The 17,717-nt window shown below is 58.8% G+C and overlaps 2 protein-coding genes across 2 annotated transcripts in view; both read left to right on the top strand.

Moving 5' to 3' along the window:
• LOC121661747 (zinc finger protein 777-like) overlaps nt 1-7,447 on the top strand; it is a 33,147-nt gene extending 25,700 nt beyond the window's left edge. Inside the window, exons 2-6 of the mRNA XM_042022240.1 lie at nt 6-547; nt 1,675-1,801; nt 2,485-2,598; nt 3,536-3,790; nt 5,600-7,447. Of these exons, the coding sequence (XP_041878174.1) occupies nt 6-547; nt 1,675-1,801; nt 2,485-2,598; nt 3,536-3,790; nt 5,600-6,696 (2,135 nt within the window). The 3' untranslated portion in view covers nt 6,697-7,447. The remainder of the gene's footprint in view (nt 1-5; nt 548-1,674; nt 1,802-2,484; nt 2,599-3,535; nt 3,791-5,599) is intronic.
• Nucleotides 7,448-10,809: 3,362 nt separating this feature from the next.
• Nucleotides 10,810-16,617, top strand: LOC121661782 (E3 ubiquitin-protein ligase TRIM7-like). Its single transcript, XM_042022307.1, has 7 exons — nt 10,810-11,241; nt 13,301-13,387; nt 13,717-13,947; nt 14,232-14,254; nt 14,544-14,659; nt 14,873-14,905; nt 15,921-16,617. Exons 1-7 carry the CDS (start codon nt 10,834-10,836, stop codon nt 16,430-16,432), a joined length of 1,410 nt encoding a protein of 469 aa, XP_041878241.1. The 5' UTR covers nt 10,810-10,833; the 3' UTR covers nt 16,433-16,617.
• Nucleotides 16,618-17,717: the final 1,100 nt, after the last annotated feature.

Raw genomic sequence — 17,717 nt, 5'->3', positions numbered from 1 at the left:
TGCAGCGGCCCCCCCGCGGGGTCTGCATGGCCCCGGGGGCGTCCCCATCGCCCCGGGGGGACCCTGTCACGCCGGGGGGGATCCGTATCGCCCCGGCAGGGTCCCATCCCCCCGGGGGGACCCCCGCCCTGACCCCGCGCCCTTGTGTCCGCAGGCGCCGGAGCCGGTGCGGCCGCCGCGCTGCCCCTCGCCCCTCCGGCCAGCGGCCGGCCCCGAGCGCACCTCGGAGCGGGAGACGCAGACGGCAGAGCTGTCCCTGACCGTGGTGGCGGCCGTACAGGCGGTGGAGCGGAAGGTGGATTCCCACTCCACCCGCCTGCTCGACCTGGAGGGTCGGACGGGGATGGCGGAGAAGAAGCTGATCGACTGTGAGAAGACAGCGGCGGAGCTGGGGAACCAGCTGGAGAGCAAGTGTGCAGCGCTGGGCACTCTCATCCAGGAGTACGGGCTGCTCCAGCGGCGCCTGGAGAACATGGAGAACCTCCTGAAGAACAGGAACTTCTGGATCCTGCGGCTGCCCCCGGGCAGGAAGGGGGAAGTCCCCAAGGTAATGGTGTCCTGGGGTCTGGGAGCCGGGCACTGCACCCAAAATGCTCCCGGAGGGCAGGACAGGACCAGGGTGGGTGAGCGGGGACAGCCCCAGCACAGGGGAGTCTCTCACCATTGCAGCTGCCCATCGCAGCTTCCCAGCTCATCCCTGCCTGGGACTGAAACACGGTGGGACACCGGCCTGGGAGGACATCCTGGTACTCAGGCCAGAGGTTTCAGTTCTGCTCCACTGCGCTGCAAAGCCCTGGGACCACTGACTCTTTTTTTGTTCATTTCTTTTTGACACCATTTGAAAAAACCCTGCAGATTTTGTGGTTCTTTTGTTTTGACCACCGTGGTGCTGCAGAGTCTCCCAGGCCGGGGAAGGAGCAAGTGGGAGCTGCTGCTGCAGGGAAGGGGGAAGCTTTGGGATTCAGGAAGGCAGATGAGCTCCCTGGGTTTAGCTGAGCTCCAGAAAGAGCCCACCTTCAATATTCAGCTCCTACTTGAATTTCACAACCTTCCTGCTAAAAGAACGTGTGCAAATGAGACCGTGTAGGACATGGGAATGACTCCGGAGAGAGCAGAGAGGGTCAGGAAAAGGGGGGTTCAGACCCTGACACCCCATCAGCGTGGTTGGGGGGCAGAACCGGAGTGCTGTGTTCTCCTCTGAAGAGCTCCACTCCAACACAGCACTGTTTGCACATCCTGAATTTATCCTTGGGAATTACTCCTTGGCTAACGAGCTAGGGAGCTGCAGCCAGTGGGCACAGAGTAACCAGGGATAATGGGGAGCCCTGTGGGCCTGGGTAGAGTTTTCCCTGGAGTTCTGGGGTAATTGAATCCGGGGGTTACGTCAGCTCATCAATAGGGATGAGTCCAGCCCAGCTCCTGGGTTTTCTCTCCCTTACCGTCCCCCAAGCCTGATCACCCTGCAGAGAGCAGGAGCTCGGGGTCCTTTGGGGAAATCCCAGTCTGGATTCATGGCTAGGAACCATCCCTTTGGTTTGGTTGAGTCCTTTATTCCCATAGAAATACCTGCCCAGGAGTTGTTTTAAGTGTAAAAAGCAGCTTGTTGATGGCCTTGAAGGAGCTGCAGCTTGGCCGTGCCCAGGCTCCTGCCTGAACCCGCTGTTGGAATTGCAGGTGCCGGTGACCTTTGACGACGTGTCCGTCTATTTCAATGACAAGGAATGGGAGAAGCTGGAGGAGTGGCAGAAGGAGCTGTACAAGAATGTGATGAAGGGGAACTACGAGTCTCTGATCTCCCTGGGTAAATATGGGGTGTCCTTGCTCTGCCGAGGGACGGGGGACTGCTTCTGGCTTCTCCTTGGAGATCCCCTTGGGCGAGGCCCAAATGTCCCATTTTAAAGACTTAAAAACACAGGAGGATGTTTTTAGTCTGGGTTCATTCCAGCTCATGCTGTGGTGGTGTTCTGGCTGCGTGGGGGATGCCCTGTGGGCAGGTGGGCTGGAGACCTCCCAGACCTCTTCCACAGTTATGCAGTCAAAAACCAGCTCCTTCCCCATGGCTGGTGGAAGGGCTTCCCTGGGGCCTGCAGTGGGTATCAGCCCATGCACCCCTTTAGAGGATTTTGCAAAGGGAAGAATTGTCTGATGTCATCCGTGCTTTGGGGCATTTCCTATGGAGGTTCAGGAGGAATCCCAGCTCTGCTGGGAGCTGGTGAAATGCTTCTGGCTTTGCAGTGGGCACGATTTGTCTTAAGAAGTTCTAAAACCCTACCAGAAAAAAACGAAAGGGATTTGGTTTCTTCTCGTAGGTAGTTCCTCTGTGTGTGGCACCTCAGCTCCTGTCTCCCTGAATTCCCTCTGCCAGCAGCACCCGTGGATGTTCCTGAGTGTCCTCACGTGTTCCCCGGCGCTGGGAAGAGCTGGAAGCCAGTATTCAATTCCCAGCGCAGTAACCCCTCTCTCCACCCCTCTGTCTCTCAACAGACTATGCAATTTCCAAACCTGGTGTTTTGTCTCAGATCGAGCAAGGGGAGGAATCGCGGGGCAGGAATGAGCAGGACCTGGAGGAGAGTGAGATCATTACTGATGCCACTGCAGGTGAGGAGGCGCCTTGGCACCAGGGCAGCCCTGGGTTGTGCTCCCAGGAGCTGCTCATCCCAAGGCTGAAGCAGGTGTTGCTGCGGCTGTGGCTGATGGGGTTTATCAGGAGAAGCCTTGCCTAGGAATGGGATAAATTTGGCTGATGGGAGGTTTGGTGTCCAGGTACAGCTCAACGTAGAAACCAGGGCAAGCAGAGCCTAGAGAGTTGGGCACTGGGAGCCCTTCCCAGCAAGGGAAGCATCTGCAACCAGACCAGGTCCTCAGGGAGCTGGTGTGCCCAGCAAGGAAGGAGAATTGGGTCCCATTGGGAGAGCCCATCCATCCAGAAAATCCTCTCCACCCTCTCTTTGCGTGGATGGTGCCTGGAGCATCCTCCTGGGCAGGGAAGCGGGGTCCCATCCTGTGCTGAGGGGCAAGGCTGGGCTGGGAATGAGGCACCAGTGGCCCCAAGTGCCAGAGCGACTCCTGCTGTCACATGAGGGGGCTGATAAGGAGATAAGGAGATGGCCTGGAAGAGATGCTGTCATCTCCACCAGTCATCCCTGATCCCAGGCTGTGGATGTGGGGTCACTCCAACACCCTACCTGCGCTCTCCATCACAAGGATCTTGAAATTAAGTTAAGGCCAATAGGAAGAGGAAGATCACGGCCCACATGGAGCTGCAGCTGGGGAATGTGGGGTGGCTGAGGGCTGCTGAGCTGTGCCACCAAGGCCCCAGGCTGGGTGGAGCGAGTTCCCTGTGCCTGCGGATGGTCCTGGGCTGGAGCTGGGAGCGTGGCAGGGATGGGTGAAGGGCAGGGGCTGTAGGAAGAGCAGAAGAGGCCGAGGAGATGAAACCCCTCTGTGGGATCAGCAGCCAGAGCCGGCGGGGATTGCTGGGAGCAGTTCCTTCATCCTGGGAGTGATGGCAGGCGGGAATCTCTCGTTGCTGCAGCTGGAATAAGGGTTGTGATCAAAACGGAGGAGCTCCTTCCTGAAGACAGCCCCGAGAACCCCGAGCTGCACGGGATGTCAGGGCAGTCCGAGGGGAGCTTCCAGAGCCCAGACGAGGAGGCGGCCTGCGAGAGCCCCTATGGCTCCGTGTCCCCGCCGAGGGACCTCCCGGGAACCAGCCTGGGGGACTCGTCCGAGTATGGAGCCGACTTCAACGAGATCCAGAGGGTCATCGTCCACCACGGGAGCTGCACCGGTGAGACACTCTGGACACGGGAGGCCCGGGGGGCTGTGGTGGGTTAGGAAAAGGTGGGCAAAGGGTTGGATGGGCAGGAGGAGTTAAATCCCCCCCAGAAACCAGCACCAGAAGAAAAGTTTCTGGGTGCAGCAGCTTCCAAGAGTGGCTCTGGCCAGGCCTTGGGCTTGGAGGAGGAGGCAGCATGTCCCTGGTGGGCACAGAATGTGGTTTCTGAGGGCTCCTGTCCCACTCCGGAGCGGAGTGAGCACTGGCCCAGCCCTCCGTGTGTTACCCACCGAGACCAAGGGAAGATGTGCCTCAGGCAGTGTTCTGTGAGAGCCCCAGTGAGCCCTGCTCCCAAAATCCCGCTGTGGCAGAGGGCAGGACGTTGGTGTGAGGTGTGGAGGAGTGGATGGTTGCACACCGGACACTGCTGGAGGAATGTGAGAGGTCCTGCAGGTTGCCAAGTGTGGGAGTTGCTCGGGGCAGCTCCACAGGACAGGGAAGAACGGCTGGAGCTCTGTGGTGTGTGAGCTGCCAGGAGGGAAGGGGAAGGATGAGGTGATTTAGTGGAGAGATGCAGTGATGGCACCGAGTGTTTCATGTGTAGAATTCTGCCAGTGGAGTGGCAGATGCAGGCCAAGTCCTGCAGATGTGCTGCGAGGGTGGGGATGGGAGAGCAGGGAGATGAGAGGTTGGGAATGGTGGGTTCCCTCCTCCTGACGGCTTTGTGGTGTAACACAAACCAAGACGCACAGGGTTGGGCTCTTGAGGGCCTCAGCTCCGTCTTGTGGGTCCTGTGGTCTGCTCACGGCTTTGTGAGGGAAAGCAGCCAAGCCACCAGTGGGGCTGGAGCCGATCCTTGTCCGAGAGCCGCGGCCTCTGGCAGGGCGTGGGGCCCAGCTGGTGGGGCTGGGCAGGAGCTACGGCGGTGCCGGCCGGGATGGGGGATTGAGCCCCCAGGTCCATCGAGGGGGGCAGGGAGAAGGACCTGGGTTTTCCCTTCCCTCAGAGGGAAGAGGGCCGCCACAGCTTTGACACATCCACTCCCGTCGGTTTCCCTTTCTTGGGAAAGTGTAGCTGCTCTTCCCAGGAGACTGTTTAGGCCTGGCTGGAAGTCCAGTGTGGGGTGACATGAGGGATGCCCTGTGGGCCTTTCCTTGGGCTGTGCTGGCTGTGCATGTCCTGCTGTGTGTCCCTGGGATGGCTGCTCTCACCAAACAAAATCCCTGGCTCACTTCCTGCCTTGGTGACATGAAGGCGAACCTGGCCTGCTGCCATCCATCCCACTGCCATTCCATCCCACTGCTGGGTGCTCTGGGAAGGAGGTGGGTCTCTCCCCTCATGGCAAGGCTGAGGGAAGGGAACAGTCCCAGGCTGGCTGTGCTGTTCCCAGAGCAGAGCCAGCAGCCCAGTGCTGTGTTTGTGTCGAGTGGTGCCATGTGGGGAGTGCTGTTGTAGCCCAGTGAAACAGCAGCAGATGGAGCTGCTCTGAAATCTCTTGGCCACCCGAGCCCTGGCGAGCCCATGGCACTGTTATCCCCCACATCCTGCAGCACCATGAAGCTGCCAAACCTATTGGCAATTGGTCAGAGCAGACCCTCCGGGGGAGCCTGACCAGGGGTGGTTTGTCTGAGCTCCGTGTTCAGGGGGCATGTGGCCCATCCCAGCGCTCCGGGCTCCGGCTGCAGCCAGCTCGTGTCCGGGTGGTGGGGCAGGCGCAAACAGCTGCAGGAGCCCGTGCAGGTGTTTCTGTAGCACCCAGGGGTGTAAGAAGCCACCCCGTCCCACCCAATAACCTTGACACTGTTCGGTTTTCCCCCACAGAGGATGGGATCGTGATCAAGACAGAGGAGGAGGAGGAGGAGGAGGAGGATGACCCGGACACGCTGGAGCCGTGTGCCATGTTCTCGGGCCGGAGCGAGCCGCCGGCGTTCCCCAGCCACGAGGCCGGGCTGGGCTGTGAGGCGCAGTGCAGCTCCAAGGCGCAGCCCCGCGGCCTGGCCGCCCGCGTGAGGAAGCCGTCGGCCTGCGAGAGGGACTCCGGGGACATGAAGCCGGCCAGCGGCCAGCAGCGGAACCGGACGCGGGAGAGACCCTACATCTGCCCCGAGTGCGGGAAGAGCTTCATGCTGAAGATCAACTTCATGATCCACCAGCGCAACCACCTCAAGGAAGGGCCCTACGAGTGCCACGAGTGCGACCTCAGCTTCCGCAACAAGCAGCAGTTCCTGCTGCACCAGCGCAGCCACACGCGCCGCGGCGTGGGGGTCCCGCGGCGCCCCGAGCACGGCCTCAAGCCCCCGTCGCGGCCCCCGCCCCCGGGGAAGCCCTACAAGTGCTCCGAGTGCGAGAGCAGCTTCAGCCACAAGTCGAGCCTCAGCAAACACCAGATCACCCACGTCGGGGAGCGGCCCTTCACCTGCGGCGAGTGCCGGAGGAGCTTCCGCCTGCAGATCAGCCTCCTCATGCACCAGAGGATCCACGCCGGCAAGAACGAGATGGCCTTCCTGTGCCCCCAGTGCGGCAAGAACTTCACCCGGCCCTCCCACCTGCTGCGGCACCAGCGGACTCACACCGGCGAGCGGCCCTACCAGTGCAGCCAGTGCGAGAAGACCTTCAGCGAGAAGTCCAAGCTCACCAACCATTACCGCATCCACACGCGGGAGCGCCCGCACGCCTGCGCCGTCTGCGGGAAGGGCTTCATCCGCAAGCACCACCTCCTGGAGCACCAGCGCATCCACACGGGCGAGCGGCCCTACCACTGCACCGAGTGCGGCAAGAACTTCACGCAGAAGCATCACCTCCTGGAGCACCAGCGGGCGCACACCGGCGAGCGGCCCTACCCCTGCACCGAGTGCACCAAGTGCTTCCGCTACAAGCAGTCGCTCAAGTACCACCTGAGGACGCACATGGGAGAGTGAGGGGCTGCCCAGGCTTCCTCTCCCTCCTCTCCCTCCCTCCCTCCATCCCTTCCTTCCTCCTCGTCCTCCTTCTCCTCCACTCATCTCTCCCACCCTCCCTCCATCCATCTCCCCCCACCCCGGCTCAGGGCATGGACATCAAGGAAGCTTTGTGTGGTAGCGCCGCTGGTCTGGTGGAGACTCGGCTGATTGGAAATAAATTAATGAATTAAAGCAAGCAACGCGCGGCAAAATTAAAAAAGATTATATATATATAAAATTAACAGAAGCAGCTGATTTAGGGGGAATCCTCACCAACAAGCAAACAAACCACCAACAAAAGAAACCTGTACACAGGGTGTTTTGCCAGAGTAGGACTCGTAACTGCTTTTTAAATCTACTGTTTGGTTTTTTTTAATAAATGTGGAGGAACTTTTTATTTGATAAGCAACCTTAGGGTGGGCAAGATTTTATTTTTGGTGGTTTTTTTTGGTTTTTTGTTTTGTTTTGGTTTGGTTTTTTTTGTTAACTGCTCTCTGTAGGCTGATTCTGGCACAGTCACTTTTTGTCCAGGAGCTCTGCGGAGGCGCTGCCTCGTCTGGGCTGGATGCGACAGGAGGAGCTCCGGCCGGGGGGAGGTGAGTAATTAACAGATGCAGCTGATGAGGAAGTTGTGCGTGTGTCTAGATTGGAAGCGCTGATAGGTGCCTGCCCGGCTCGCGGGGCTGTGATGCACTCCTGAATTATACAATAGAATAAAACTCTAGTTGCAGTAAAAGACCCTTTTTCTGGTAGGACCCCTCCGCAAGGCTCCTCCAAACACCCATTCCTAGCGCTCGATCCTCCCACCAGGGGCCTGGCCCTGCCACCACCGAGGGCATCGGGGTGCTGTGGGGTCACCACAGACTGAGAGTGAGACCTTGTGTTTAACTGCTCTGCTGTCCTTGAGCCGCTGCCGGTGGCATCGACCACGTTCCTCAATGCAGGAGCTGCGGGATTCCTGCCCAGGGGAGGAGCAGCTCCAGGCTGGCTGCAAGGAAAGACCTCCCTGCTCCTGGGCACCTGCTGCCAGGGTGGGTGGGACACGATCCATCTCCTTGCTGTTGGTTTGAGCTCCTGTTTGTACCAGCTCGGTTCCTGGGGATCCCAGCTTGTCCTGGCTGCAGCTCCTGAGGCTGGGCTGTGGCTGGGTGAGATCCATGCGAAGAGCTGGGCTGGGGCTGGGGTGGTGGCATCAGCTCCCCGGAGGACGCCGGGCTCCTTCCCGGTGCTGTCAGATCTCATGTTGGACAGTGGCATCAATAAACGGAGCGATGATGGGAGAAGTTGTCAGGACCTGTTAATGCCTTTGCAGAACCAAAGTCCTCATCCAGGACTTTCCTGGTGTATGAACCCCTCCTAAGTTGGAATTTACAGCCTTTTCCATGCTAGAAAGTGCCAGAGAGCAGCACAGCCATGTGCAGCTGCTGAGAGCCACCAGCTGGTCACCACTGTGGGTAGGAGCATTCTGGGGCTGCCAGGGCAGGCTCCTGCCAAGGTTCCTGCCTTCCCACTGCTGGGGTGGTGCCTACAACTCCCTGGAAGCAGTTTGGTGTTTCAGCTCAGGGCCTGCAGCCTGACAGGAGCTGCCACTTCCATCCCTGGACGTTGGCCAGGCTGGACGAGGCTTTGAGCAACCTGGTCTAGTAGAAGGTGTTCCTGCCCTTCCTAGGGTGTGGAACAAGGTGAGCTTTGAGGTCCCTTCCCACCCAAACCATTCTGGGATTCCATGAAAAGTTCTGTGGCGGGGCTGATGTCCTGGGAGGGAGGTGTGGGGGCAGGACAGGAGCGCCTGGCTGCAGCCCTGTGTCCCTCAGCAGCCTCCCTGCATCTCCCTCACCAGGACTAAATGCAATTATGGGGAAGAGGGAAATGAAAAGCAGAACTGATTCTGGTTCTCAGCAGCTCATGTTCGTCACACTGGCAGCAACACGGACCTGGCACCATCCTTTTTTCTTCCTAAAAATGGATGAATTCAGCTTTTTATTGGCAAAAAAAAGCTGAGGCGCCTGTACTAGCCTGGCTGCCCCTCTGCAGTGCCAGGACCTTGGTGTGGCCAAGCTGGCAGTGCCTGTGCTCTGCTCTGTGTCACTGGGCCCCACACAGCAACTCCTGCCCCTCGTGCTGCTGCTCACCCGCCACACTCGGATGTAACAGCCTCGGTCACCGGACACTGCCAGGATTTAACAACATCCTGGTGACCTTCAGCGGCTCAAATGTCACCAATCCGTCTGCAGAGACAGCTCCCGTGCCAGTGGGACAACACGGCCATCGTGGCCCTGAGTGCAGGATTGGCAGCCACACTGAAAACCAGCATTGTCCCATGGTGGGGCCCACTGACTCGACAGCTGCTGTCCCTGCAGTTTGGGGCAGTGACACTCACCCAGCCTTCCCTGGCCTGGGGTGCTGGAGGACCTGGACACAGATGTGCCCAGAAAGCAGCTCCAGGAACAGGGGATGAGCAGGAGCCACCATTGTCCCCACTGGGATGTGAGATGGGCAGTGTACCTCAGGCAGCACCACAGAGGCTCCAGATGAATGGGGGCATCAGGCTGTCACCCCGGGGTGCTGCAGGGACAGCGGGCAGGAGGCTGGAAGCACTGTCATGACCTGTCACAGACCGGGCTCTGGGACCCGCCGGGGCAGGGAAGCGGGCAGTGGGGTGGCAGGGACGCCCGGCAGGGCACAGCCATTGCAGGGCAGTAACTGCCAGGAGAGGGATTTGTTCAACTGCTTTATTGTGTCAGGGGGTGGATGGTGCCCCTCAAAACACTCCTTGGGCCCCAGCTGGCAGCCCATGAGGGTGGAGGAGGAGCAGAACCAGCGACTGAATATGGGGCCTTGATTCTGGGCACCCAGCACCCTGCGGGGCTGAGCCACAGAAGCACAGAAGGGACAATGTGGACCCGCAGCAGGCGGAGAAGCGCGAGGCAGCTCGAGGGGCGCTGCTTAAGCACCGCTGCTGCTCGCCGGGTGTTGTGGAGCTGGGGAAGGAGACACTGGGAGAGGCACCGGCAGCCATGGGGTGCGGGGATGGAGGCTGGAGCCCTCCTGCCCCGGAGCAGCCCGGGGACTGGGCTGGTATCAGGCGAGCAGGCCGGGGCCGGCAGCGCAGGGAGGCAGCACAGGATTACCCTCGGCTCCCGCACGGCGCAGCTGCCGCCCTGACACAATCCCTTAAAACTGCATTAACCCGGCCCGGGGGGCCGGGAAGCGGCTCACGGCGAGCGAGAGGCCTCGGGAAGGGATTCCCGCTCGGCAGCTCCGACCCGCCGCCACGGCCGAGCCAGGGAGAAGCTCCCGGACGCGTTCCAGGTTATTAATGATTAAATTAATTTAAGCATCCCGAGCATCCGCGGGCGCTGGCAGCACCGTGCTGGAGCGTGCCGGCGGCGCCCCGGGGGAAGGCTGAGATGAAGGCTCGCACTCACCCCAGCCCTCCCCTTCTGCGGCCGCTGCTCCATCCCCGCTCGCGTGGGCTGCCCACGGCCACGCGTGTGCAGGCACGGGCACACGCAGCGCACGCAGCGGGCCCCGTGCCCGTGTGCCCCCCGGTGTTTTCCTGCTCGTTCCTCCCCGGCTTGCACACACACACTTGGACAAGGACACGCATGTGTGTATTGTGAGATCCAGGCACAGGAACATACACAGGGAGAGACAGGGACGCTCCCACGCATACACACACACAAACGCGTGTGTAATGACATGGATGCACACACAGAGGCACACACACACACGTGTGTTGTGACACGGATGCACACACAGGGACACACAATGTACACGGAGGCACACACCCCTGTATACAGATACCAACACACAGAGACATAACCAACAACCACATACACGTATGGAGACACACACACACAGATTCCCATATAATGCACACACACACACATGCAGGCATACACATAAATGTACAGACACGCACAAATGTGCTCCCACATGCAGGCACGTGTACAAAACCATTCACACCTGCATGTGTATACACCACATACAGACACACAGACACAGACACTGACAAACACAGACAGTCACACCCTCAGCCCATTCCCGGCCCCGCAGCCCCGCCCGTTCCCGGCGCGCCCCGCTCCGGCCCGCCCCATCGCGTCCGTCGCGGCCATGGCTCGAGAGGTGCTGGGTCTGGGCAAGCAGCTGGCGGCCGAGGCCACCTGCCCGTTGTGCCTGGATCTGTTCGCGCAGCCCGTGCTGACGGCGTGCGGGCACAGCTTCTGCGGGCAGTGCCTGGAGGGCGTGCTGGGGGACCCGCCGCGCCGCGCCGCCTGCCCGCAGTGCCGCGCCGCGGTGGAGCCGGGCTCGCTGCGCCCCAACCGCTCGCTGGGCGCCATGGCGGGGCTGGCCCGGGCCCTGGAGGAGGTGGCGGCGCGGCCGCTGTGCCCCGAGCACGGCGAGCTCCTGGCGCTGTTCTGCGAGCCCTGCGCCGCCCCGCTCTGCGCGCTCTGCCAGGACGGGCCCGGGCACCGCCAGCACCGTGTCCGCCCCGCCGACGAGGCCGCACGGGAGCTCCGGGTACGGGGCGGCGCCGCGACAGGGGCTGGGGAGGGGCTGGGTGCCTTTGCTGGCCGGGGCGGGGTGGCCGAGGGGCACAGATTAGCGTCTCCTCCGGGCTCAGGGTGGGATCCCCTCCACGCGTGGGCTGGGGCCCCTTGGTGCGTGGGTTTAGGTCCCTTCCAGGGACAGGCAGGGGTCCCTCTGGGCACAGGTTAGTGTCCTGTCCGGGCACACAGCTGGGGTCCCTTCAAGGACAGTCTGGAGTTGTGAGGAACGAGACAACTCTTAGAAAAATTAAAATAATTTATTGAAACAGAAAAATTGAAAAATTACAAAAACCAGAAAAATATAAAAATTTGGGATCCTAGTGGCTCAAGAGGTATGCCCAGGAACGCAGGGATTAGAGATCTTTGGGCTTAAACAGCACTGGACCTCTGGTGGAAAACTTGCAGTGCTGGGCTGACTTTTAGCTAACCCAGAAGTCAAAGAAAAATTATTAAAGGCTCCTAAATAGGAGTAAGGCTTAAGTGCCCAGCACTGGCGCCCACCACAGCTAAAATCTACAGTGTTCTGCACCTGCTCTGAGGCTGACTCACTATTTTATAGTACCTTTGCTCCGCCCCAGTCCGCCCACAGCACACCCCTTTGGTCCTAAGTGATTGGTGCTTCCCTTTTGACAGATCATCTCTGTCTACCAATAGCTCGTCGTTGTCAGGGTTGGGGTAGCAGCAGCTGGGTAAGAGTGGTAACATGCCCTCATTAAGATTCAGGTTGCCACGGAGCTTACCTACAGACCAACAGCTAAAGGTCTAAAACTGGCTGTTGGCTGTTAGAAACTGGGGTTTGGAGCTGGTTCTGAGACTAAGGAGCAAAGTAGAAACCCTTAAAATAAATATTAAAATACATCCAACACATCTTAAAACATTTGTAAAAGTATACAGAGAACATGAGAAAAACAACTCTTACAGTGTACAAGTGGTTTAAAGTTGGAAAGGGATTTTTAACTGGAACACTTCTAACTGGGGGATTTTAACTGGACCTGGTGCAGAAAAACTGCTTTGAACAAGTGAAAACACTAATAGCAGAACTTGATATTTGTACCTGGACTGATGGGTGAACATTAACACTCAATTAAAAATTGTTTAACCCAAAATTAACTAATTAAAACACTTAACATGCAAAGACCAAACTAATTAGGGATTTCATGTATGACATGGGGTCTGCTCTGGGTGTGAGTTCGGGATGCCTCTACGTGTGGATCTGGGTCCCCTCCATGCATGGGTGGGTCTCCTCTGAGCACGCTCTGGGGTTCATTCAGGGCACCTGTCTGGTTCCCCTCCACACACAGGTTAGGGTGGGTCCCTGTCCAGCCACGGATTTGGGCCCTCACCCGGCTGCTGGCTGGGGTCCCTGTGTGGGTACCAGTTTGGGATGCCCATGTGTCTGTGGGCTGGGGTCCTGTATCGCACCCTGCTGGGGCTGCTGGTTCTCCCATCGCCTGGCCCCAGCCCACCCAGGCGCCCAGGTCCCTCTCACTGCTCACCCCTCTGTGTCCCCATATGGTCCCTTGTGCTCTAGATGTCCCCAGCCAGGGTTTCACCCCCACTGTGTGGGCTGGGGTCCTGGCTCACTGCAACGCAGGAGATGACTCGGAGCATGAGGAGTTTTTTAATACTCCAGCAAATGTATGGAGCATGTCTGAGTCACTGCTACTGTCACTGCTAACCTATTCCCAGAAATCCCACTTCCAATGCCAAAAGTTGTTTTTTCTAATTAAAAAAAAAAAAAAAACAACAAACCCCAAACCACAGACTCCAGGGTTTCCACAGGAAGTTATTCCAGAAATATTTCTGGCCACAAGAGCTGTGGATGGGGATCTCCCCAGCCTGACTGAAGTGAGTTTGGAGAGGTGGGTGCTGTCTCTGAGCTCAAAACCCACTCCCAGGTACTCAGGGGTCACCCCCAGTGACTCCCCAGACTGGGATTGTCCCCACACAGGCTGTTCGGTGAAGTCATCTCCCTCCTGCAAATGTCACTCCAAAATTACCAAAAATGCCTTTTTTAATCCCTGCCCCAGGAGACACTCCAGAGCAACCTGCTTTTTCTACAAAAACAGAAGGAAAAATTGAAGCCCAAAGGAGACCAGAAAACTGATGACCTGCTGGTGAGTGTTCCTCTTCATGCCCCACACTGGTCACCCACCTGGCTCCCCAGGCATGTCCCATCTTCCCCTCTCCCCCTATATATTTATCTCCTATTGCGTGACAACGTTCTTTTCTCTCTCTCTCTCTCTCTCTCTGTCCATCCCACATGGCCTCCTTGGGCCCATCAACATCCAGACTTGCCACCCATCTCTCCATTCTTCCCGCTTTTCCTGTACAAAACCTCTGGTCCCCTTCTGTGTGATCCTTGTCGCCTCTCTGCAGCAGCCGTGTCCCTGCGGAGGCAGCCGGAGGCTGGGCGGGCTCAGGGCCTCCGTGCGGTGCCTTGCAGATGACGGTGGTCTCAGAGGCGCAGCGTGTGCGCGACACCTTTGAGGAGCTGCAGCAGTTCCTGAAGGAGCAGGAGAAGATCTTCCTGGCCCAGCTTGAGCGGATGTCCCAGGAGCTTCTTGAGAAGAGCCATGAATACAGCTCCAGGGTTTCAGAGAGGGACTCGCTGCTGGACACGGTGATTGCGCAGATCGAGGAGAAACGGGACCAGCCGGTGGTCGAGTTCCTCATGGTGAGGCTGCATCACCCACTGGGCGCTGTGACCCCTGGCGAGGCTGGGAGCACCCACCTGGCACCCTCACATCCCGGTGCAGCCCGGGGCCAGGCTGTGACACTGCAGTGTGCCTGCTGTGGGTCAGGGCCCTGAGGGAAGGGAGGGTTGGGGTGAGGTGTGGGGTGACGCCCAGCCCCCTTAACCTGCTTCACCACAGCTGGGCAGCCACCGTAGCTCCCTGCCCCGGGCACCGCTGTCCTTCTCAGCAGTGCCAGAGCTCACCTGTGTTTTCTCTCTTCCAGGATGTTGGCAAAATCCTGAGCAGGTATGAAACAGGCTTGGTGTCACTCTCCTCCTGCGCAGCTCTTTTGGGCAGAGGTTTGGCAGTGCTGCAGGAGCCGGGAGGGAGGTGCTTTGCCCTGCTGAGTATTTGGGATTTCATGTGATGTTAGCAGGAACCAGAGGCCATTGCACCCCTCTTAAAGATGGGCTTCCTATGCTGATAGCTGGGATACTGCTCCCCTGGGTTCTGTGGCTGCAGGGATTTCCCTGTTTCCCTCCTGGCCCTGGCTGATGGCTGGGCTCAGAGCTCCTCTCACTGTTTTTCCCCTCAGCTGCGAGGCAGCCAAGGCCCCGATCCCAGAGCCGGTTTCCCCCGAGCTGCAGAGGAGCGTTGAGAGCCTGTCTGAGATGAGCCAGCTGATCGTGGACATGGTGGCCAAATTCAAAGGTAAAGCTCTGCTGGATCCACGCTGTGCTTCCCCTGGGCTTGGGAAATCCTCACTGCCTGCTGCCTCTGCCTGGGGCTCGAGAGCAAAACGCCTGCTCCAGATGGGAACCATCCCTGAGATGGGCTTTGCTGGAGCCTGGGGCTCCACATCTGGCTTGCTGTCTTGATGGGGAGCAGGAGAGACACTCATGCATCTTCCTTTCCTTCTTCCAGTGAACCTGCAGAAGCAGATAGACAGTGAAAAGGGTAAGTTTCTGGAGCTGATGGGCACAAGAGAGGGGGAAAACCTTTCCAGGATGAGTTTCCTCATGTCCTTGGTGCAGAGATAGGCTCACACCACATCTAAGCCCGGCATCTGTCTAGCCCTGAGTCCTGTTGTTTTGACTAGGCCTGCTATAAAAATCCACGTCTGTCCCGTGCCAGACAGCACCAGGGACGCTGTCCTGCGACACCTGCCGAGGGCCAGGACAGCACGAGGCCATGTCAGGCTGTGCCCAGTTAAGCAGAGGTGCTGTACATGTTTTTAGCTGGCATTTAGGCATGATCAGAAGTGCTTTTGCAGGTGCTTGGGGCCCACATGGTGCAACATCGCTGGGCTGAGGTCTGGCTGGCACCACTTGTGCTGAGGCTGCTCTCCGCACTCTCAGTTTTTGGGATGATTTTGAGCACAGGACAGTCGTGCCTCAGTTTCTCCCCTGCAGTCCCTGGAGGAGTGGGTTTAGCAGAGGGTCTGGGGTGGTGACACTGCACAGTGACACCTGTGCGGCCTTGTGGGATGGCCACGGGATGGCAGCAGAACATCCCACATGGACGGGCAGCTCCGGCTGTGGCACAGGCTGCCCGGTTGCTCGGCAGAGCAGGGTTCCGAGCTGGTTTTCCCTTGGATGAGCACTTGTCACATGAGCAGGGACTGGCCTGGCACCACTCCTGCCTTGCAGCAGTGCCTCCTCACACCCACGGGGATACGCTGCTCCCCACAGCCAGCGATACCCAGCAGATCTGGAAGCAGATTTAGCAAAGCCCGTCGTGTCTGTCCCCTGCATGTGGGGACGCTGGCTGGCACAGTCCTGCTTCAGGGAGCATATTTTCACCCTTTGGTCCCAGCGTGGGGGACCATAAGGGTCCTGTGTCCTGTGCCACCTGAGGGGGCTGCAGGAGTGCCCGCTGTGCTCCCAGGACATGTCCCAGCCCCGTGGTGCAGGGGATGAGGTGCTGCTTCTCTTCTCAGTGGGCACAGACTGATGTTTCTGTCATCCATTAGAGACAGTGATGCTGGACCCGGAGACGGCGAGTCCTCACCTGACCCTTTCGGAGGATTACAAAACCATCCGGCTCGGAGGTGGGAAACAAAACCTCCCTGATACCTCCAAGAGATTCACAGGCAGCCCCAGTGTCCTGGGCTCCCGGGGGTTCACGTCTGGGAGGCATTACTGGGAGCTGGAGGTCGGGAAAGGGAACAGCTGGGCCGTAGGGGTGGCCCTGGAGTCCGTGCAGAGGAAGGAGTCGCTCAGCCTGGCCATGGGGAAGATCTGGGCTCTGCGGCTGGACTGGGACGACCAGTACAGAGCACTCCGCATGCCTCCTGTCCTGCTGGAAGTGAGGGAAGAGCTCCACAGAATCAGGGTCCACCTGGACTATGAAGCGGGCCGAGTGACCTTCTACAACGCAGAGAGCATGACGCAGATTTTGCAGTTTGAGGCCACCTTCACTGAGAAAGTCTTCCCATATTTTTGGCTCTGGTCACGAGAAACCCACATCCAGCTGTGTGACTGATAGGGTCAGATGGCTCCCAGGCCCCTGCCTGTGCCCTTGGCTAGCTGAGCAGGGAAGAGATGTGGGAGAGACACGGCATCACGCTGCAAGCTCACTGCAGCTCTGCCTGGGCTGGATCCGCTGTGCGCTTTGCTGCATCTCCTCTCACTAAGTCCTTTAGAGCATTAAAGAAGTGCTGTCCTGCCTGGGGGTGTCTGTGTGCCAGTATCTTGGCCAGATCGCAAGGTGACAAGTGTCCTACCTCCCTGTGGGCACTGAGGCCATGGGATAATGGGGAGGGAGGAGGGAAGAGGCTCTGATTGTCCATGCCAGCCTTTGGCAGCTCTGCGTGGCTTGTTGGCATCTGTGCTGTGCTGGAGGATGCAGCCACCCCGCACACAGGAAGTCAGGGTGGAGCACAAGCTAATAATACTGGTGGTAACTGCTCAAAAAGCATGTAAAAAGGCAAATGTTCAGGGAGAGTGGGAGTGAGGGTGCACCTGGAAGAGCAGCAGGAGCTGGGGGTGTGATGGGGATCGCTGAGATCTGGGGTGGTCAGGGAAGGAGCAAGCACCACACTGTCTAATCCGGGAACCGGGAGCATTGTGTGACTGGTGGGTGGCAGGGCCCGGGCAGAGGGACATGGGGCGTGTGTCGTTTGGTCCTGGAGATCCCCTGGATCCAAAACGATCAGCTGGAGACAGCAGCCTCCGGATCCAGTGGAGAGACCCGGCAAAGGATCTGCCAGGGACTGGAGAGCACGGATCTGCAAACCCTGAGCTGAGGAGAAACTGCGTGTCCTAAAGAGTCTATGTGGAGTACAAGTGGGGGACAGTCAAGTCTCCCTTCTCCTGCTCAATGAACCCCATCCTGATGTCGCAGGGATGTGCACAGCCTTATTTCCCTAGCCGCTCACCAAAAGCCTCACAAAGTGGCTTTTGTTCTCAAAGAGAGCTCATTTGATGATAAATGATGTGAGAAAGGCTCTTTGAGGAGAAAGGATGTGGGAAGGGTTTGGCTCAGCGAGGCCGTGTTATCTGCTGAGTTTGTGCCTTTCTTCCTTCATCTTCCCCATTTTCCCCTCACGCCCAGGCTAAAGGGAGACCGCCGGAAACATGGCGGCAAAGAGGCGCCGCCGTGAGGCGGGAACTACATTTCCCAGCATGCAACGCACACAGCGATAACGCGGTGCGCGTACTAGGAACACTGGGAAATGTAGTCGCCCGCGATGGCGCGCTTCCCCCCCCACCCCGATTTCCTCGCTTTCCTATTGGTCCGGAGCGAGGCCAAGGGGCCGCGGTGGGCG

This window comes from Corvus kubaryi, unplaced genomic scaffold, assembly GCF_017639235.1.
Source record: "Corvus kubaryi isolate FWS band 111438036 unplaced genomic scaffold, C.kubaryi_AGA036_p1.0 37193, whole genome shotgun sequence".
NCBI lineage: Eukaryota > Metazoa > Chordata > Aves > Passeriformes > Corvidae > Corvus > Corvus kubaryi.
The sequence above is the reverse complement of the archived record's forward strand: the minus strand, read 5'-3'. Positions and strand labels throughout refer to the sequence as shown.